Raw genomic sequence first — 22049 nt, 5'->3', positions numbered from 1 at the left:
AGAATTATCGATAGCATCATTCACTGCTAACACAATAACTGACCTGAGTTAGAATGGTATTACAAAATAAATATGGATGAACATGATCATTTGACTCATCTTAGTTGAACATCTGGAAAGATGACCTTGCACCATTGCAGCATCTCAATTTCTCTACTCTATTTGGTAGTCTGTGTACTATGTTAATTGCTCATTCTATGACAAAGGGCTTCTTGTTATCAGTCTTGCATTATCTTTTAGTAGTTTACACCTGTTTCTTTTTCCTTCTCTTAAAATTTAGTAATATTCTAATTTATGTTTTGCAGTCTGTTCACTACTCTTACTCGCTCTCGCTCTTGCTCTCCCTTCCTTTCAAAGCTCAGGATCACAGCTCTGACGTCCAATTCTAGGGATCAAGCTCCTTAATATTTCCTGAACTGTTCCAGTGCTTGAAATTGTCTCTTGTATTTTGGTGACCCGAACTGGACAAAGTACGCAAGGTGTGATTGAACTAGTACTCCATACATTTGAACGTGACTTCCTCTGACTTGTATCCTGCTATTTTGGTATATTTCAGTGTTTTAGTTGGTTTGTAATTGCTGCAGTGGAGTGGTTGGAGTGCAACTTATTTTAAGGCATGCCAAGTTTGGTCTGTGTTTTAAAGTTGAGAAAATAACTGAGGGTGAAGTGACATAAACTTTCAGACTGTATTTCTTCACAAACTCATTCCACCTTGATTCATTCATTCTATTGTATTGGCTGTGTTTTTTGTAGTTGAGTGTTAAAAGATTTATTCAAGTTTGTGATGGCAATCATGGCTGTCTTCTGATGGCAGTCATAGTTTTTTCACTATATATTGGCATAATAAAATATGGAGAATTTACGAAGAAAGAGATAAGATATATGATCACTTCTGATCATAGGACTAGTTAGAAGGAAGAAATTAGTGAGCAACTCTTTTGAATTATTACATCTTTAATTGCAGTTTAAATTATATTAAACTGGTAAAGTGATACTCAACGAAGTATTCTTGCGGGTTCATTTTGAGTGTAGAGTTTTCGGTTAGGTTTTTTGCTATTGGTCCTTAGCCGTCCAACTCGATTTAAGAAGTCAAAGCTACCCATCTTCAGTTTCTGCACAAATTGGAAGAAAATAATGAAATAAAAAGCAAAATATTCTTTATTAAAAGCTGAAAGAACCTTTTTTGAATGCAGTGATGTTTTAATGTTACACTGTAATGTTTCAGAATTTTTCTTTTTTTCCTTTCCCCTCAGGCTCGAAGGAAAACCTGCACTGTCGTCCGTGCTGGATCTGAGGGCCAAAGTTATTCAACTTTGGCATATCTGACGTGTTTGACATTTCTGAAACGACAATGACAAGCATTACCCAGTTATTTGAAAACCTGTGTGAAGCCCAGATGACGGGCTTATCATGGAAGTGCTACTTGGGAAAAAGAAGGTTCAACCGAAAACAATTCAAGGAAAAATTAAAAAGAGTCGCTTACAATACACTATTTGTAAATCTTTTCCGAGATGAAGCAGCGCCAAAGTCTCAGTCTGATATCAGCAAGCTACCTGTGAAAAACAAAATTTTGATGCTGTCTTTCAATTTGAGGGTGGCTGGCATGGGCGTGGAAGCTGATCAATTGGAGGAACTTACAGAGCAATTAGAGAAATCAACATGTATGCCACAGACTGATCTGAACTCTGTTCTGACGCTTCTGATTGAGCTTGCAGGAACTGGACCGTATCCACTTCAGCCACAGAAAAGGGATTATTTCTTGAACAATAAAAATGTTGGGAGAAATGTAAAACTTCAGGGCTATGACCACTATGACGTGAGCCTGTTTGAATCAGGTCTGTTATCCTTCATTTCCAGTGAGGACTTGCAATTTCATGATAGTGTACAACGTACCCTTCAGTTAATGGATGCAAAACCTGGCACTGGATTACCTGGCATTGGACTATTCTCCCATAATTACTTAGCTGGTGACAAGTATGAGAAAGATACGCGAGTATCGCTCTTTGGTGCACTAGTACGTAGCCGTACTTGCGAAATGGAAATTAAGTTGGATTTGCCTGCAGTGCCGGATAATGTGGATATGACTGGGCTTAAAATTAGGGTATGTGAAACAAAAAGTATTATTAACATTCCAAATATTAGATGAAATTTCCTGTGGAGGTGTAATTAAGACATTACATCTGAAATTATACCTATTCGTGCACTCGTTTTGCTGTTAATTTACTCAAATTTTCTGCAGATCTCATTAACGTACAATGGAATGTGAAATCCTGTGTAAACTAATGGAAATCAGCACAAACAATTTTGATTCAAGAAATATTCCTCTTTTAAGAATGAAAATTGAAGTTTCAAGCCATCTACCCATCATTCACACACACTAGCACAATATGTTTCAGAAGAGTGCAATCTTGGAAGTTGTTTAATTTTTAACATGACTCATCCTAAAGCCATAAAAATGCATTCAGAAAAACAAGGTTGAGAGCCAGATTGTCTTGGCTGTTAAGAGAAGTCTTTTTGTTTTTATTCATTTGCTGATAGCATGTTGGAAACCCAACATGCCTGGTCTGAAGGCAGGAAAACAGCTACTCAGCCAGCATCAGTGGGTCTGTTGACAAATGGTGTGAACAAATAAACTGTAGTATCTGGAGAGGGGAGGCAGAGAAAATATATATTTAGTGTGCTAATGAAATGCAGGAATTACCTTGAGCTAATTGGTTCCGTTTCACAAATTAATGTTTGATCTTTTCTTGCGATTACCATTTTCTCTGATTTGTCAATATTTGAAAAAATATCTTTGTTTACATCTATGGTTTGTTTGTAATTCGATTATCTGAGGTGTGCATTATCCCAGCTCCAAATTTTTCTATTGATCTAGATTGATAATTGTAACTGAAGTAACTTAATTCCTCATTCAGTTTTTATATTTTGATCATTTAATCTTTTTTAAATAACAGAAGTAATAGTTTATTGCATATATAGTTGAAATCTTGGAAGGAAGTGAGCGTCATTTAACACATTAAGAATTTTGAGTTTGTGGTCTTTGACACCATGTTACTTGAGGAACTGAATTTTGTACTAATTTTTAAATTATCACTAACAATACTTTTGCACTTTGCATAATTTTTGCAAGATGAAGTTTAATACTGTATATGCATATAGGTTCCTCAAAGCATTGACCAGTCAGAAGATGAAGGATTTCAGTCAGCGTCCAATCTTACTCCAGATTCCCAGTCAGAGCCCAGTACATCCCCTGACATTGATCTTTGGAATGCAGTGCTTACTTATGAACCCAGCAAGTATAGATGTTGGGAACTAATTGGGTGGTAAGTAAAAGATGGATTTTGTTGGTAGCTGTTTCTGTATTTTTCAATGCTGTATTTTGATCATGCAACAATTAATGTAACTGCATAAACATTTACAACAAGGACGAGAGGTTTCTCACAATTACCTGGTAACCACACAGAAGCAGTGCTTTATGTGGTTAGATTGAGTTTGATAATTTATAAGTGCAATTGAGGCAATGTGTAGGATTGAATCACAATACCAACTAGAACAGGCTGCTTCCCATTCAACATTAATTTATTTTGTGCATTAACTGTAGGTGCAAAATGGTGCTCAATTATGTCAAATATCATTGCTATCCTTGGGGCTTTCTCAGCATTTGTATTCTCAAACAAAACAGATTCCACAAGCAGACTGAGTCTCCTATGAACTGAGACTTGCCCACTTAATGAATACCATGAGTGGGTTAGCATGTACTGGGACCAGCAGTTCTCCTTCAACAATGCACAGGAGACTATGTCCACCACATTCCCCTGACTGCTCCACAAGGTCAGATTAATGTTTTAGTTAGAATAATAAAATTATTTAGAAATAAAAATTACACAGAAGCAGAGACGAATGGCAGGGTTCTATTGTATAATAATTGATTTATGCGATAAACTGCTTTTTTAATGGCTTTTAACTGAGTCTGTAATCTAAATTGTGAAAATTGACCTCGCACAGAACCCGTTAGTACTGGAGACATTGTCAAGGCAGGAATTGTAGACTCCAGTACTGTTCTGTAGTTATCCATCTTTAATTTTAATGTCAAAACAGACCCATTCAATCAAATTCTTCTCGATGGCTAGGCAGTTAAGGTATTGAACACATTTGGCACAATTACATAACATGTAAGACATTAATTCAGGCCATCTGATTTGCAACCTACAAGCTTATATGCATAGGAAAATCTACTGTTCAAATAACTGGGCTACCTTTAGGGATGAGTGACCAAAATATCGAATTTTACATCATTTGAAAGTGAGGTTGTTCACTCTGAAGCCAGGGTGTTAAATTTGAACAAAGGAAATTATGAACGTATGAGGGGCAAATTGGCTGAGATGAATTGGGAAAATACATTAAAAGGTATGACAGTGCATAGACAAGAGAGTCTTCAAGCATTATTGCATAGTTTACAGCAAATATACATTCCTTCAAGGTGCAAAACCCCCAAAACTAAAGGCAGTCAACTGTGGCTAACAAAGGAAGTTAAGGATTGTATAAAGAAAAAGAAAAGGCCTGTAAAGTTGCCAGAAATAGTAGTAAATCTGAGGTTTGGGAGGATCTTGGAATGCAGCAAAGGAAGATCAAGAAACTGCTCAAGAAAGGGAGAATAGAATATGAATGTAAACGAGCAAAAAACATAAAAATGGACTGTAAAAGCTTCTATAGGGTCATAAAAAGGAAGCATTTGGCAAAGACAAATGTGGGTCCATTACGAGTCAGGAGAATTTATAATGGGGAATAGAGAAATGGCAGAGAAGCTAAATGATTACTTTGTCTGTCTTCACTGAGGAAAATACAAGAAATCTCCCAGAATTAGAGATCCAAGGGATTTAGGGGGAATTCAAGGAAATTAATATTAGTAAGAAGGTTGTATTGGAGAAATTAATGGGGCTGAAGGTTGATAACTCCCCAGGACCTGATATTCTACATTCCAGAGTGTTGAAAGAAGTAACTATGGGGATAGAGGATGGATTGGTGATCAACTTCCAAAATTCTACGGATTCTGGAACAGTTCCTGCAAATTCGAAGGTAGCAAATGTCACCCCACTATTTAAGAAGGGAGGGAGAGAGAAAACCGGGAACTACAGACCTGTTAGCCTTATCAGTAGTAGGGAAAATGTTAGAATCTATTCAAAGGATATGATAAATGGACACTTGGATAATAATCTGATTGGGCATAGTCAACATAGATTTATGAATGGGAATCATGTTTGACGAAAATGTGGCAGTTTTTGAGGATGTTACTAACAAAATTGATGAAGGGGAGTTGGTGGACGTAGTATACTTGGATTTTCAGAAGGCTTTTGATAAAGACCCCCACAGGAGGTTAGCAAAATTAAAGCACTTGTGATAGGTAATATCCTGGCATGGATTAAGGATTGGTTAATGGGCAGAAAACAGAGAGTAGGAATAAACGGGTCAAAATCTCGCAGGCTGTGACTAGTGGGGTACCACAAGGGTCAGTGCATGGGCCCCAGCTGTTCATGATATATATCAATGATTTGGATGTGGGGACCAAATGTAATATTTCCAAGTTCGCAGATGACACAAAACTAGGTGGGAATGTGTGTTGTGAGGAAGATGCAAAGTGACTTCAAGGGGATTTGAGCAGACTTAGTGAGTTGGCAAGAGCATGGCAGATGGAATATGATGTGGAAAAGTGTGAGGTTATCCACTTTGGTAGGAGGAATAGATGTGCAGAGTATTTCTTAAATGGTAAGAGATTAGAAAGTGTAGATGTACAAAGGAACCTTTGTGTCCTTGTCAATAAGTCACTGAAAGCTAACATGTAGGTGCAGCAAGCAATTAAGAAGGCCAATGGGATGTTAGCTTTTATCGCAAGAGGATTTGAGTACAGGAGTTGCGAAGTCTTGTTTCAATTGTATAGAATCTTGGTTAGGCCGCACATGGAGTACTTTGTGCAGTTTCGGTCCCCTGACCTTAGCAAAGACATTATTGCCATAGAGGGAGTGCAAGGAAGGTTCACCAGACTTGTTCCCAGGATGACGGGACTGTCCTATGAAGAGAGACTGGGGAAACTGGGCCTGTATTACAAAAGAACAAAGAACAGTACAGCACAGGAACAGGCCATTCGGCCCTCCAAGCCTGCGCCGAACTTGATGCCTGCCTAAACTAAAACCTTCTGCACTTCCGGGGACCGTATCCCTCTATTCCCATCCTATTCATGTATTTGTCAATATGCCTCTTAAACGTCATTATCGTACCTGCTTCCACCGTCTCCCCCGGCAGCAAGTTCCAGGAACTTACCACCCTCTGTGTAAAAAAAACTTGCCTCGCACATCCCCTCTAAACTTTGCCCCTCTCACCTTAAACCTATGTCCCCTAGTAACTGACTCTTCCACCCTGGGAAAAAGCTTCTGACTATCCACTCTGTCCATGCCGCTCATAACTTTGTAAACCTCTATCATGTCACCCCTCCACCTCCGTCGTTCCAGTGAAAACAATCCGCGTTTATCCAACCTCTCCTCATAGCTAATGCCCTCCAGACCAGGCAACATCCTGGTAAACCTCTTCTGTACCCTCTCCAAAGCCTCCACGTCCTTCTGGTAGTGTGGCAACCAGAATTGCACGCAATATTCTAAGTGTGGCCTAACTAAAGTTCTGTACAGCTGCAGCATGACTTGCCAATTTTTATACTCTATGCCCCGACCGATGAAGGCAAGCATGCCGTACGCCTTCTTGACTACCTTATCCACCTGCGTTGGCACTTTCAGTGACCTGTGGACCTGTACGCCCAGATCTCTCTGCCTGTCAATACTCCTAAGGGTTCTGCCATTTACTGTATACTTCCCACCTGTATTAGATCTTCCAAAATGCATTACTTCACATTTGTCCGGATTAAACTCCATCTGCTATTTCTCCGCCCAAGTCTCCAACCGATCTATATCCTGCTGTATCCTATGTACAGTCTCCATTTTGAAGTTCCCATCTGAGCTCCATTTCTTAAATATATTTATACTGTTTCTGTAGGCTCTTAAAATAGAGGTCCCCTATCGTCGTTACTGACTAATTTCTAGACTTCATTGTTGAAGCAGATAAAAGAAATAGCTTTAAATTCTGTTAATTTTTATTTTAATTTACATTCTTCCCTCAGCTCCACATGCCATGCACTAGTTTTCAGTGGGTTGGATGATCTGCTACCAGGCCTCACCCAGTGCTATTCTGTAACATCAAGGTGTAAAAGAATGACTTTTTTTCCCTTCTCATCATAATGTAGGGTTGTGGTTATTTTGTCCTATGCCTACAGTTTGTGAGATTAAGAGCTCTTTGTTGAGAATAACGATCAAACCTTTGACTTACTGCTGTGAGTGCATATCAATGTGCTGCACCAATCATAAGGATCCATTGATTTTTCTTGAATATGGTCTTTTATCTATCTGGTATATAAAGATTTCATACTGTGTTCCTCTAACTTTTGCAGCCATACTGTGAGTCTCTTAGTTAAATCTGAGATGATGGGAGTCCTTTCCTTAAACTTGAGTCAGATCACAAGTTATTTATGTCTAGTGGTCATAAGTAGTACCCTACCAAATTCACAGCTGTGAAAGTGCGTTATAGACTGAAATCTCAGGTCCTTGGTGAAATCAACCATTTTGTGAACATTGCATGTTTTACTGATTGACGCAAGACTCAACTCGCTGATTGATAGATGAGGGAGAGCTTCTGCTGCAGTTTTGAGTGAAGCAGTCTCCAGTGTTAACAGACAAGTGAGAAGGCTTGAATGAGCAAATCAAAAACAATCGCAACCATTACTGCAGCACATTGAGTGAAAGAATTTGGAAGCCAAATTCTGCATGCCGATGGTAGTATACTGTTTTGTACAAGCTGCAATGTTTTGTTGGGTCACATACAGAAAGCAATGGTTCAGCACCACTTAAAGTCTGAAAGGCAGCACAGCAGGAAGAGAGCATTCAACAGCGTACTGCTGGAAAATGGACATGCAAAAGAAAGCAATGACTTCATCTTTTTTTCAGAAGTTGACAGAAAGCTCAGAAAATAGTCAGGTGGTTACATTGAAGCTTATGGATGCTTTTGCAAGCGCCAACACACCATTTGAAACCACCCAAAGCTGCAGGTATTTGTTCAATGTAAAGTGCAAAATGGTCGTTGCTTGCCAAGTGCAAATAAACCATGACAGGACTACCTACTGAAGTTTTTGCTACACATTGTGAGGAAACTAACGCATGTGAGTCTTTTGCAATTATTTGTGACGAGTCCACCAATGTGCAAGACAACTATGTGCTACATGTTTTGTTTGATTTTATGTCTGGTGAGGCTAGAGATGTGCAGCCAGGAAAGCCAACAACAGCGCTCGCAGACTGTGTCTACTTAGAAGCTGTTAATTACACCACAGTTTCCCAAGCGATAATCAAACTGTTTCAAAAATATGGTGCAGATTTCAATGAAGAATCTCTTTCATTAGTGACAGTGCAACTTGTATGACAACATTTTTCAAATCTGTGCTCCAAGATGTAATGCCTAATGCTGTCCAAATTACATGTAATGCACACATAATTTCTCTTGTCAGTGAGCTGTGGAAGAGCAAGTTTGGTAAAGTTGACGAACTGGTAAGCTATATTAAAAAGACCTTCAAACACTGCCCTAGCCGCAAGCTTCAGTACAGGAAACACATTGCAAATGCGGCTGAAATTGGGGAACAAAACATTGCGCTTCCTTCAGAGCCAGTAATTGCACGTTGAAATTTTTGGTTTGGGGCAGTACAGCATCATGCAGCTCACCTGAAATGCTACTCCGACTTCGTCTCAGAAGAGCTCACACTGACACCAAAAACAGATGTCGTAACCCTTCTAAACAATGCGCAGTTTAATGAGGAAGTTCAGTTTGTTGTCAAGAATGATACATGACTGATGGATTTAATCACTTTGTTTGAATCTCAACATGTCATAATCCCCAAAGCTTACAATAAAGTAATAGAAGTACTGTTCTTAGCTGAAGCAGAGTCAAACGAGCAACACTCTGATGATGCTGAATTAAATACCTGTGCTCAACAGGTGTTTTCATGCGTGGCAAAGAAGCTCAAACAGTAATACTGCTGCAGGGAAGAGTCAAGTGGTGCAGAGAAAGTGGCTTCTGCGGTAAAGCCTGGCTACCCGACCCGAAACCAACTAGACTCAACTACATCTGTTGGGTTCGGGTCAGGTCGAAATTCCGAGTCCAGCATTAGGGCTCGGGCTGGTTGGGCTGGACACTGCTTCCGGGAAGTCACGGGATCAGGCTTAGCCCTGATTCCCCACAACTGCATCTGCAGGGATAGCTTGCTGCCGGAACAGATAAAGGATATTCGGGTTGGGTACGAAAAGAAATGAAAGGGTTCGGGTTGGCTGTGATCCATCACGTCGGGCCTGGATCAAGTTTTAATTTTATATCCGAGCCAGGCTTTATTCTGCAGCATTTCTGAAAGCTGTGTGCATCTTTGACCCTGCACAAATGCTCCTGTTGATGGTGGATTTAAACTCGTTTCATGCGATTCCTGGCTTTGACAAGAACTGTTGGCTGGAGATGCCTGCTTAAAACATTGCCAAAGAAGCACATTGTACTTTGCCTGTGCTGCAGTTTTGGAACTCTGTGGAATGCAGAATCCCCCATCTTGCAAGGCTAGCATGGCACTGTCTGACAATTTGAGCAAACTTTGGACACCGAGAGAGTTGTGTCTAAACACGGACAGGTGTTCACAGTGCAGAGACTAGGAATGAAGAAAGAGACATTTGCAGGTTGCTCCATACTGACATTCACCCACTGACTTTAGTGAGTAAAGAGTGTGACCTGTTTGTAGTCAGCTTTTTACAATAGTTTTGTGTATGCAATAAATGCCATTTGAAACCAGAAACCTCCTTTGTCTTTTTTTTTTGTTTTTAAATAGATCATTTTCATGGTTTGCTGCATGTGAAGATTTAAATGTGAAATTGAAATTCACGATTCTTAAAATGCTGTGGCCGTAAAATTTTACCATGAATTTGGTAGAACAAAGAACAAAGAAAATTACAGCACAGGAACAGGCCCTTCGGCCCTCCAAGCCTACGCCGATCCAAATCCTCTATCTAAACCTGTCACCTATTTTCTAAGGGTCTGTATCTCTTTGCTTCCTGCCCATTCATGTATCTGTCTAGATACATCTTAAAAGACGCTATCGTGCCCGCGTTTACCACCTCCGCTGGCAATGTGTTCCAGGCACCCACCACCCTCTGCGTAAAGAACTTTCCACGCATATCCCCCCTAAACTTTTCCCCTTTCACTTTGAACTCGTGTCCCCTTGTAATTGAATCCCCCACTCTGAGAAAAAGCTTCTTGCGATCCACCCTGTCTATACCTCTCATGATTTTGTACACCTCAATCAGGTCCCCCCTCAACCTCCGTCTTTCTAATGAAAATAATCCTAATCTACTCAACCTCTCTTCATAGCTAGCGCCCTCCATACCAGGCAACATCCTGGTGAACCTCCTCTGCACCCTCTCCAAAGCATCCACATCCTTTTCGTAATGTGGCGACCAGAACTGCACGCAGTATTCCAAATGTGGCCGAACCAAAGTCCTCTACAACTGTAACATGACCTGCCAATTCTTGTACTCAATACCCCGTCCGATGAAGGAAAGCATGCCGTATGCCTTCTTGACCACTCTATTGACCTGTGTTGCCACCTTCAGGGAACAATGGACCTGAACACCCAAATCTCTCTGTACATCAATTTTCCCCAGGACTTTTCCATTTACTGTATAGTTCACTCTTGAATTGGATCTTCCAAAATGCATCACCTCGCATTTACCCTGATTGAACTCCATCTGCCATTTCTCTGCCCAACTCTCCAATCTATCTATATTCTGCTGTATTCTCTGACAGGCCCTTTCACTATCTGCTACTCCACCAATCTTAGTGTCGTCTGTAAACTTGCTAATCAGACCACCTATACTTTCCTCCAAATTAGAGTCCTAGTCATAAGCAATATTTCCATTTAAAATTAAGTTGTGCACAGCCAGTTTCTTTTAATCAGTGCACGGCTCCTTTTTGATTTTTATGCGAAGCTGTGCATGTGTAATAGCATGGAACAAGGTCTGCACAGTACCTTCCTGGCTCCTGCGTGGCCATGCACCCTTGCAGCTTATTGGGATTGTTGATCATAAGCAATTTAGCTTCTAGATAGTGATCACCTGGACTCATTATGCTATTTGAAGATCCTATTAGTATTGGGGTAAAGCTGTTTTTAATATCCACGAAGCAAAAGTGCTGAGCTTTGCTGATTTGTGGCAGTTTACAAAGTATTACAGCAAAGAAATAAGCCATTCAGTGCAACTGTTCTGTGCTGTTAATGTTTCATATATGCCTTCTTCACCTAACCCCATCAACATATTCCTTTCTCCCTTGTGCTTATCTAGCTTCCCCTTGAATGCATTTTTGCTATTTGCCTCCACTACTTGTTTTACCCTGTTCCACATCCTATCTACTCTCTGGGTAAAGAAGTTTTTCCTGAATTCCCCACTGGATTTGTTACGGACTAACTTATATTTATGACCCCTAGTTCTTGTCTCACCCACAAGGGGAAGTATTTTCTCTACGTGTACTGTGTCATAATATCTTAAAAGACCCCTATCAGGTCACCCCTCAGTCTTTTTAAGAGAAAAGAACCCCAGCCTGTTCACCCTTTCCTGTAGGTATAACCTCTCAGTTCTAGTTTCTTTCTTGTAAATCGTTTTTTGCAATGTCTCCATCCTCTTCATAATGTGGAGACCAGAAGGGTTCACTGTACTCCATGTGGCCTAACCAAGTTTTAATACAAGCTTAATGTAATTTCTCTGCTTTTCAATTCTATCCCTCTCTAGAATGGAACCCCAGCTTCAATTGGAGTTGACACTTTTTTCTTGATTAATATAAACCTGCTCCAAAACATCCCAGGTGTTTAATTCATATCATATTTTCATGTTTCTCTGTTTTATTGATGCTTTATTGGGGAGACAGTGGCGAAGTGATATCACAAATAGTAATACAGAGGCGCAGGCTAATGCCCTGGTGACACAGGTTCAAATCTGACCATGGCAACTGGTGGAATTTAAATTCAATTAATTAATTTTTAAAAATCTGGAGTTGAAAGCTCGTCTAAGTACTGGTGCCAGGAACTCTCATCAATTTGTTGTAAAAACCCATCTGGTTCACGAATGTCCTTTAGGGAAGGAAATCTGTCCTGGTCTAGCCTACATGTGATTCCAGACCCACAGCAATGTGGTTGACTCTTAACTTTCCTCTGAAATGGCCTAGTAAACCACTCACTTCAAGGGCAACTAGGGATAGGCAACAAATGGTGTCCTTGCCAGTGACGCTCACATCCCATGAAAGAGTAACAAAAAAATGACGAGTTGATATGGCAATTTGTATATATATTTTTAACAGTATATTGGATATTTTTTAATGAGCGCACCCCATCCTATCTCTGAAATCTCCTCCAGCCCTGTATTTCCTCCACCTGCAGAGCCTCCCCATATCTCTGGCTTCTGGTGTGTTCCCACTTCGTTGCCCCACTATCAATGGCCGAGCCTTTAGCTGCCTCACCTCTACTTTCTCATACTCCTTTCCTAAGCCTACTTGACCAAACATACTATACAATTGCAAGTTGTTGTTACTAAAGCAGCGTAGGACAAATCAGAAGCATAGAATATTGATTCTGTGCACCTCGGCACAAAATGATGTGTGGTTTCACATCTGCCTTTCCTGTCATGCTTAGCAAAGTTTTCAGTGTTTGCTGTGTTGAAGGATTTGGTTCCCAAACAAGGGAGGTCTGGAGACAGGTTACTAGAAATCCTCTGACACTCCCTCTCTTCTCTTCTCCGCCCCCCCCCCCTGCCAAGCTGTGCCCATTTTTTGGTTGAGAATGTAAAGGGGAAGAAGACATAACTTAAAACATATTAAGTTAATAATTGAATAGAAATCTTTGTTTACATACTGTAGGTTAAAGGCAAATTGTTACTTTTGGCACTCTTTTTCACAAAAATTCCTGTGGACATTGTTGCATTTCTACTTCATTAAGTTTCCAATTAGGTTAACTGCATCAGCGAAGTACCAGGATCCATTAGTGTATTGGCCTAAGCGCTCAGCTCATCTTATTAATTTTGTGTCAGAACTAAGCATTCAGCTCTTGATATACTGCATTGTAGCCAAGAGCCCTTATTAGAAAAGTGGCTACTTAATGCTGTCAGGGTTTTAAATAAAGTGTTCCTCCCCCCATTTATTAATAGTCTGTATTGTTTGCGCTTTCTGCTACGTATCTGCCTGGTTCAAGGAATATCATCATAATGTCTGGCTTTAAACCTGGGTGAGCAGCAATATCAGTCACATACTACAACATACTGCAGAGACTTCATTATATTTTATGACTGCAGCAAATGTTTACTCCTGTTACTCTTTTTTTCTACACAGCTAATTCTTCTTGGGGGGGGGGGGGGGGGGAAAAGATATAACATTGCATAGCATGTTGTATTCCATGTTGCATTGACTGGGAAGTGTTACTAAGTATATTGCTGTTTAGTGAGTGGCAAGAAATGTAATCCAAGTTGTTGTCAGTTCCCACTGCCTGTCAGAGATAGGCAGGTGAAGCAAATAGAAGGTTTAATGTTGCAGTCTGCCAGCTCTGGAAAATAAGGTCAATGCTGACAAAATAGTGGCTTAAATTCAAAGCTTCTAGCTAGTTACAAATAAGTATTTTATTTCTTATGCTTTGTCTATGTCCATGAGGTAGTACATTCAAACAGGCTGATAAGTGAAATAAAGCTGAATGGTTATTTTTAAATATAAAATATGTGTATCAGACCTTTATTGAGCAGCATTTAATAGTGTAAGTGACTAGTGCTGTAGAATGTAGAGGTTAGTTTTCTATATTATGTACAGCATGCCCCTGCAAATTTACAAGAAATAGCAAAAAGCTTACGCCATTCACACTTGACTTCAGACTTGAAAGTTTTAAAACATTACAGCTGTCTGAAAGTTATGATTTTGTAACCATTTAACTAAGATGATTGACTTCCAGTAGAATCGGATTTTTTTTCTTTTGTAGTCCTCCAGGTAAAAAAGAGGAACCGTATCTCACTGAAGCAGGTCGAGAAGCTTTTGACAAGTTCTGCCAATTACGTGAAGGTGAGCTACAGATCATGGGTGGTACACTGTTGCAGCCAACACCAACTGCATTACAAAAAGAATCTGAATTAGTCAAAGATGTCCTGAATGTCCTCATTGGCGTTGCATCGATGACCTTCTTTCTGAATCAGGTAGAGAATTTATATTGTAATTGTTGTTCGGGTGCAATATAGTTTTTTGAGAACCAATCATCATCACCTGTATTTTTAAATTTTCTATTTTGTGAACATTACATTTAACATTATATGTTTGTGGGCAGTTACAATAATGTAGTAAAATACTTGTAGAACAAAAGTTTGTGGTTGGATAATAAAAAAAAATTAAATAAATGGAATAAGGTTCTAGTTTTTGACTTTTGCATTGAATTTCATAGTACAGCAACCTGCCATTCAATTCATCTGGTCTTTGCTGATCATGCTCCATGTGAGCCTTTCTCCATCCTCCTTCATCTCACCTCTATCAGCATATCCTTTCCCCATTCCTATCTCCTTTATGCTTATCTAGCTTCCCCTTAAAGGCATCTATGCCATTTGCCCCAACCACTCCATGTAGCGAGGTCATATCCTCACCACTCCGGGCAAATAGGTTTCTCCTGAACTCCTACTTGGATCTACCAATGACTGCCCTACATTTATGGCCTCTGGTTTTGGTCTCCCACCACCATCCCACCTCCCCCTTCCCAATCATCTCCACGTCTGACCACTGTTGAATCATACAAATGAAAAGGTTATTGATCTTCCTAGATATCTAAATATCTAAATCCCCGTACTACAAATTACCCTGTTTTACGGTATCATTGGTTCAGGATTTTCTTGAAAGGAGTGAAAACTCATGTTTGTATACTAGCTTTCCTACATTGCATCTCATCAGAACTCCAGACCTTTGAATGGTTGATGTACCTATTATCCAACCCATTATCTCTCACTGTATTAAAATAATTGAGCGATATAAAATGTACTAAAAATACAAAGGTAATTAAACAATTAGAATTGTTTTTTTTAAATGGTGATGGTCTTTCATTACAAAGTATTAATGTAGTAACTACAGATTAATATGCATTAGAAATATCAGCATAGGCTGAAACTGGAGAACTAATTCATTTGTATATTCAAACCAATATATAAGTGATTTGTCTGTTTTACTTTGCTGTCTCTTCTCTTCAGTCTCTCCAGGCATTTGTAGTGAAGCAAGGAGTGTATGTTTCAGGAACTTCCCCTGAGAGTATGTATAACCTCCTCTCTGAATTGGCTGAAAATGGAACATATTACACCCGCCTCAGTCAATTTTCTCTTCAGCCGATTCTTGACGCTACGTACAATAAAGGACTTGTTTTCCAGGTTTCAATCAATTTTATATTTAGACTTTTTTGATATGCTCAATAACAAATCAATACAGAGTCCTAATTTAGATTATTGCAAGGAAAGACAATCATTCCATGTAGTCCACTAAAGTATCATCTTGGGGTGCATTTTTCTGTCCCTTCTTTGTTGCTCTGACCAATATGATAACTACAGGGTGCAGTTCACATTCTCATTAGTCTGATGACATGATTTTTGGCAGTACATTTAGTTACAAATATAAAATTAAATTATGTTCTTGATGCTTTGCATTTTGAATTCTGTATACCAAAATAAACTTTGCAATTTATACAAGCAAGATTCCTGTCTGCTCAAGATGAGAGTGAATAGAAGCTTTTAAAAAGTTTTATTGTGTTCCATAGAGATATTTATACATCGTTTTCCAATCTTCAGACATTAGCCTTGGACATAAAATTCTAAGCTTTGCAACTGAATTTAGAGACATAATGCTTATGAAATGTTGGGTACAGCAATTTACAAGTGGGACAGTATGTTAGTCTGATTGTTTTCAGAACACAGAAAAAGTTGAATTGTGCCAATGTTAATGCACTAGTATAAGAATAAAAGTGCTAAACAAATTGTACAAATTATTGTGCTTTTTTACTAGGCTTTTACAAGTGGTTTGAGGAAATATCTGCAATATTATAGAGCTTGTGTGTTGTCAACACCTCCATCATTGAGCCTTTTACCAATCGTCTTTCTCTTCAGGAAACTGGGGCGCCAACTGAGGTCAGTGAAGTTCTTTTTGTGTAGATTACAGTTAGTCTTGAATTATTCAAGTTTGTGTTTACCAGCTTTTGGTTAGGTTCGAAGCAGAATTATTTCACTTTGTTCATATCTCTGATAATTAGTTTCATTCTACAGGGATGACTAATTTGGATTCAAATAATTTTCGTGAAATTTGGTGTAATTAACTTTTTGTATTTTGGGGCCTTCCTATCAGTTCTCAAGACCAAAAATATATTCATGTTTTACTATTAAGTTTGATGTTACTTGTAAAGGTATAACCTTGTTAAAAGCACGTTTAGGTGATACCTTAATATGAGAGCAATGCTTACTTTATAAAGCAATCTACACCTCTTCCATCTGCTCACTTTCCAGAATTATAGATATGTGAATATGATTAGTAATCTGATTCAGAGGCTTAGTCGACATTCTAATTTATGACAATGATGTGTTTACAGCTCTTTTCAAGGTACTTTGGAAAAATATTTAGTGTGAGGTAAATGGAACACTTTTATTTTTAAACTCGGGCATTTTACTTTTGCCAACTGTGGATCTTTTTGGGAATTGTATCGGTGCACAAGAATAGTCAGGCCAAAGGATTAACAGTTGTGAATTGATCCCAACAAGAATATATAAATTCATTTGTAGCTATTAAAATGGATTAGATTAGAAGTAATATTTTCAGTATATTTTTTAATAGCTTAATATTTCGGCAATTTATTTAAATAACCTCTAGGATACATACTGAAGTTACAGGGATACATTGGAGAAGTTTGGACTTTTTTCTTTGGAGAAGAGAAGGTTGAGAGGAGAATTGATAGAGGTGTTCAAAATCATGAGGGGTCTGGACAGAGTAGATCGGGAAAAATTTCCCATTGGTGGAGGGATCAAGAACGAGAGGACACAGATTTAAGGTGATTGGTAAAAGAAGCAATAGCGACGTGAGGAAAAACGTTTTCACGCAGCGAGTGGTTAAGAACTGAAATGCACTGCCTGAGAGTGCGGTGGAGGCAAGTTCAATCAGGGCAAGGGAACTGGATTGTTATCTGAAAAGGAAGTATGTGCAGGGCTATGGGGAGAAGGCTGGGGAGTGGCACTAGGTAAATTGCTCTTACGGCGAGCTCATGCTGACATGAGAGGCCTAATGGCCTCCTTCAGTGCTATAATTCTGTGATACTTGAACTGGAGTGCTACATTCAATTTAGGGCACCAAACCTCAGGAAAGATAATTAGCCTTGGAGGATGTACAGTGCAAGTTCACCAGAATTATACAAAGCATTAGAGTTAAATTATGAAGACGAGTTGTATAAACTTGATTTGTATTCCCTTGAATTTAAAACATTGAAGGGTGATCTATTCAATGTTTTTAAAATAATAGATTTGATTAGGCAGATCCAGCAACACTATATTCTCTGCTGGGGCAATCCTAAACAAGTGGGTCTAATCTTAAAAATGTGAACTAGGCCATTTAGGAGTTTAATGATAAAACAGTTCACCCAAAGAATAGTAGAAATTCAGAACTTTCACCCCCAAAGGCTATGGGTTCTGGGTCAATTGAAGTTTTCATAACTGAGATTGAAAGATGTTTGTTAGGCAAGGGTATCCAGATAAGAGTTAAAGGTGACAAAGAGGAGTTGAAGTACATATCAGCCATGACTAATTGAATGGTGGGGCAAGCTTGAGGGGTTGACTAGCCAACTCCTGCTCCTATTATCACTACCAAAAATAACTCGAGTATTGGAATGTAACGTTGGGGAAGAAGGTAACTGAGGTGAGATTTGTGTGGTGACAAAAGCAAATCGTATTAAAAATCTTCATTGTAACTGTTGGTGCAATGTGTTGTGTTTAAAAACATTTTTGTGGCAATTTGGAGGTTTAAAGTGCTTTGTGTATTAATTGATTTATTTTAATTGTTAATTTGACTTTCACATGCCTAGTAGCAGTTACGACACAATTGCTGGGAATAGTAGTGAATAGTAAGTCTGTCCTTTGCAGGTATTTGTCTGAATTATGTGGTGTAGGATCAAATGCACTGGGATTAAACCGAGGAAGTTTATCACCCTTCCCCACTGTAAGTACTGTGCTTTTTTTGCTCTCATTCAGTGTTCTCCATTCGTTGCCTCCTTTGTTGAGTTTCCCTCCAGTACGTTGTCCAAGTAGGACAGTGATTACCAGCTAGCCAATCAAATGTATGATAAACACAGCTAAGCCTAATCCTGTCTCCTGCACATGCACGCATATATAGTTGCATGCTTAATTTCAGCAGGAGTCACTCACTAGTGGTCAGGAGCAGGAGATGTGGCCTTTTTTTATTTGTTTTCTGTTTGTAACCTGGAGCCGCATACTAATTGTAGCTGTCTATTCCCACCTTGGCTGAGTTCATGAAATTTAGCATAAAGGATCTGTTCTCATCTTGAGGGTCATTGTCAGATAAGTATTACCTTGGTAATAGCTGGTAGTTGTACTCGGGCTGCATTTTAAGACTCGGCATTAAAAAAAAATGCTGCCCGCATACATGGGGACCATGTTACTGAGCCGCCGCGATTTCAAACGCGGCAGCTCGTTAGCATTCAGTGCAAATGCGCAGGCACCGGCGCCATTTTTAAAGGGCTTGCAGCCCGAAATGAGCTTTTACATTTTTAAAGGGCATGTTACTTTAAAGTTTAAAAAATGAATGGACGAGTCTTCCCTTGCATTCCCCCCCCCCCCCCCCCCCCCAGCAATGGCATATCGCAACGTTTCGGTCCTTTTCCTGCCTGGAATGCCTATATTAAAAATCTGACCGCCTGCCTGCCCCCCCCTCAAAATATTCGGCACCTTTGTCCTTTACCCTTTCCCATCACTCCCCCCACCGACCAATCCAAGGCACTCTAACCCTGCTTTCCCATCTCCCCCCGCACAGAGAAAAAAAAACCTCCTCCGCGAACCCCCCCCCCCCCCCCCTCCACAGGTGTCACGCCACGTTTCCCCAAATGGGGATTCGAAGGCGCGACATTGTCAGCTGCCAAAATAAAGATGGCAGCATGTTGGAAGAATCGCTGTGGCCTGCATGGTAAGTAGGCATTAACATATTTTAATGCAGGTCCCAACTCTGATCAGCAGGGCGTCTGCCACAAGGCCTTGCTGCCGCTGAGACCGTTAAGGGACCTGCCGCTGTCGGGGCTGGGCCTCCTCTGTAATGATCTTCTTTGCCCCTCCTGCCACTGTTCCCAGTGGCGGAAGGCCTCTAAAATCCAGCCCCTCAGCTCTGAATCAGAAGGTTTTGAGTTTGATAAGTTCTAAAGTTGTTGCGTATCGTAGCTTTGTGTTGGCTGCTTGGAAGAAAGCAGGAAGAACTTGCATTTACAAAGCACTTTGTGGCTGTTGAAGTACATTTGAGGTGTAGTCACTGTTTTAGTATAGAAGAAACCTATCTCCAAGAAATCATCAAGCTGCTTACACTGGGAACAATGAGGGTCGGGGTGAAAGCAGATTGTTTGACCTTGGATTCAGAGGTTAGTTAGGAATGCAGTTGGTGTGAGGTACCTCCATTCTGTTGGTCATGGGGTTTATATCCCTCGTGGTCAGTGAGTAGACTGCTACACTGACAGCATAATTTGTGCTGTGTTGGTCTGCAAGAATAGAATCTATACTGTGTGGTATTTCCCCAGTTCTAAGCAGGAGCCAAACATCACTCTGACAAAAGTTTCTGCTGTGTTTTTGTTGTGGATGGGCTGCACTTCTCCATGGGGTCGCTGGTAGCAGAAGTCACACTAGCCTGCTCATCGTGAAGAAACTTTTATCTCCAGTGGGCAGGTCAGCAAGCATGGAATTCGATCCTCTGGGATCCTGAGACCAGTTATGTTCTTAGTATTATCCTTGACTTCTGCCCAGAATGCTGTATGCTGGTGGTAGGCTATATGGTATGTGCCATGTATGATTTTGAATTGGCCTTCCTGTATTTTGCTGTAGGTGATGGTGTTTAGAGCCAGGCTCTACATTTGCCAATCCTGCTACTTTAAAATTGACTTGGGTTGTATTCCCATATATCCTTTTGGCTATCGATTCCATCTTTAGTCATGGAGGTAAGAATGGCACACAGGATAGAAACATGACTGCAAGAAGCTTTTAGGGTTTGGAGGAATACTTCTAAGGGTATTGGTTCATTCTGAAGCTTGTAGAGTATTGTAAGGTTCTGGAGGCAGTGCTTTATCTAGAGTTAGCAGTATTAGTCATGATGGGTAAAGTGAACTTTGTCATCAAATTAATGGAAGGGTAGAATTTTGCCTTTGTGCGCTCATGCCAGGCTCTGCATCCAGCTGAACAAAGTCCTCCTTGGTGTTCTCCGTTATGCCATGGTTGGAAGTGGGGAAAGAGAGTTGAGAAACCCGACTTTTTTTTTAAGGGAAGCATAGACTTGACTCCAGGTTACTATTAACAGTTTTTTTTTTAAAAAAAAGGAAAACTATTTTGGGAAATTTGCAGAGGGGTCCTGGCTTCCATTCCCACTCCGGTTATGTTGGTGGCTAGGGACCAAGCCACAATCACTTGCACCTGAGCTGCCTGGTAGTCTTTGAAATTTGGGAGACTGAGTCCTTGTTTTTGGAGGTGCAGGTATTTTCACGGTTGTTTGCCTGCTCAAAGGATCTTGGAGATGTGATTGTCCATGTTGTGGAATGCATGAGCTGGTACCTCAACCAAGTGTTCAACTGGTGTCCTGGCTAACGTTCATCACTTTACCAACACAACCTTAGCCAGACCAATTGATCATATTTCTGTTTGTAGGAATTTATTGTTCTGCCATGTTGGAAAACTGCACTGGCTGTAAAGCACTTTGGAATATCCTGAGGTTATGATCGGTGCTATATAAATGCAAGCCTGTCTTTCTTTCTAACTGCTGCAAAATATCAAGGTATTGGATTAAATAGCCATCTGTAATTTACTCTTCTTTATTCCTAGAAATATTTCTCTAAAGCTTCATTAATTTCTTCACTTTTTTTGTTTAAACAGGGAGTAAAACTGTTGTCTTACTTGTACCAGGAAGCTCTGAATAACTGTAGCAATGAGCACTATCCAGTGCTGCTCTCTTTGTTGAAAAGCAGCTGTGAACCATATACAAGGTAAATAATATAATTGGAGTTTCATTGTTTTACCTTAAGTGATGTAATTTGGTGTGCAGTTTTTACTGTTTTGTTTCCAGATATAAATATGGTTACTATTTTTTAGATTTGTCTATGACTGGGTTTACAGTGGTATTTGCAGAGATGCGTATGGAGAGTTCATGATCCAGGTGAATGAGGACTACCTTAATTTCAGAGGTATGGCAATGCAAATTAAAATGTGCGTAATAGATCAAATAATTTTCAATTTAAGTTTAAATGCTTATATTAAGTCATTCATGTATAATTTGCAGGAGTATTTCTGCTCTGTGATTGTTCAAGTCTGCTGTGTGACTTCAGAGATTTTTGGCTTGTAAAGGGATAGGCTGCCTTCACCATTTTTCTTTTCACTTTTCTTTCACTGAGAATCATAGAACAATACAACACAGAAGAAAACCATTTGGTCCATCATGCCTGTGCCAGCCCTTTGATAGAATCATACTGTGTAGCATAGAAGTAGGCCATTCGGCACATCAGGTCTGCATTGGCTCTTTCAAAGAGTTATCCAATTAATCCCACTCCCCTGCTCTTTATAGCCTTGCAAATTTGTCCACTTCAAGTGTTTATCCAATTCCTTTTTTTGAATCTGCCTCCACTACCCTTTCGACTGTGCATTCCAGATCAT

The 22049-nt window shown here is 39.8% G+C and overlaps 1 protein-coding gene across 3 annotated transcripts in view; it reads left to right on the top strand.

Moving 5' to 3' along the window:
• The window catches only part of tubgcp6 (tubulin gamma complex component 6), a 61672-nt gene that overhangs the window by 4753 nt on the left and 34870 nt on the right, over window positions 1-22049 (top strand). For all 3 annotated transcript variants that reach the window (XM_068059165.1, XM_068059166.1, XM_068059164.1), the window contains exons 2-9: window positions 1254-2101; window positions 3160-3323; window positions 14123-14333; window positions 15366-15539; window positions 16168-16289; window positions 18282-18357; window positions 21276-21385; window positions 21492-21583. In XM_068059165.1, coding sequence (XP_067915266.1) covers window positions 1352-2101; window positions 3160-3323; window positions 14123-14333; window positions 15366-15539; window positions 16168-16289; window positions 18282-18357; window positions 21276-21385; window positions 21492-21583 — 1699 coding nt within the window. In that variant the 5' untranslated portion in view covers window positions 1254-1351. The remainder of the gene's footprint in view (window positions 1-1253; window positions 2102-3159; window positions 3324-14122; window positions 14334-15365; window positions 15540-16167; window positions 16290-18281; window positions 18358-21275; window positions 21386-21491; window positions 21584-22049) is intronic.

This window comes from Heterodontus francisci, chromosome 27 (genome assembly GCF_036365525.1).
Source record: "Heterodontus francisci isolate sHetFra1 chromosome 27, sHetFra1.hap1, whole genome shotgun sequence".
Lineage (NCBI taxonomy): Eukaryota > Metazoa > Chordata > Chondrichthyes > Heterodontiformes > Heterodontidae > Heterodontus > Heterodontus francisci.
The sequence above is the reverse complement of the archived record's forward strand: the minus strand, read 5'-3'. Positions and strand labels throughout refer to the sequence as shown.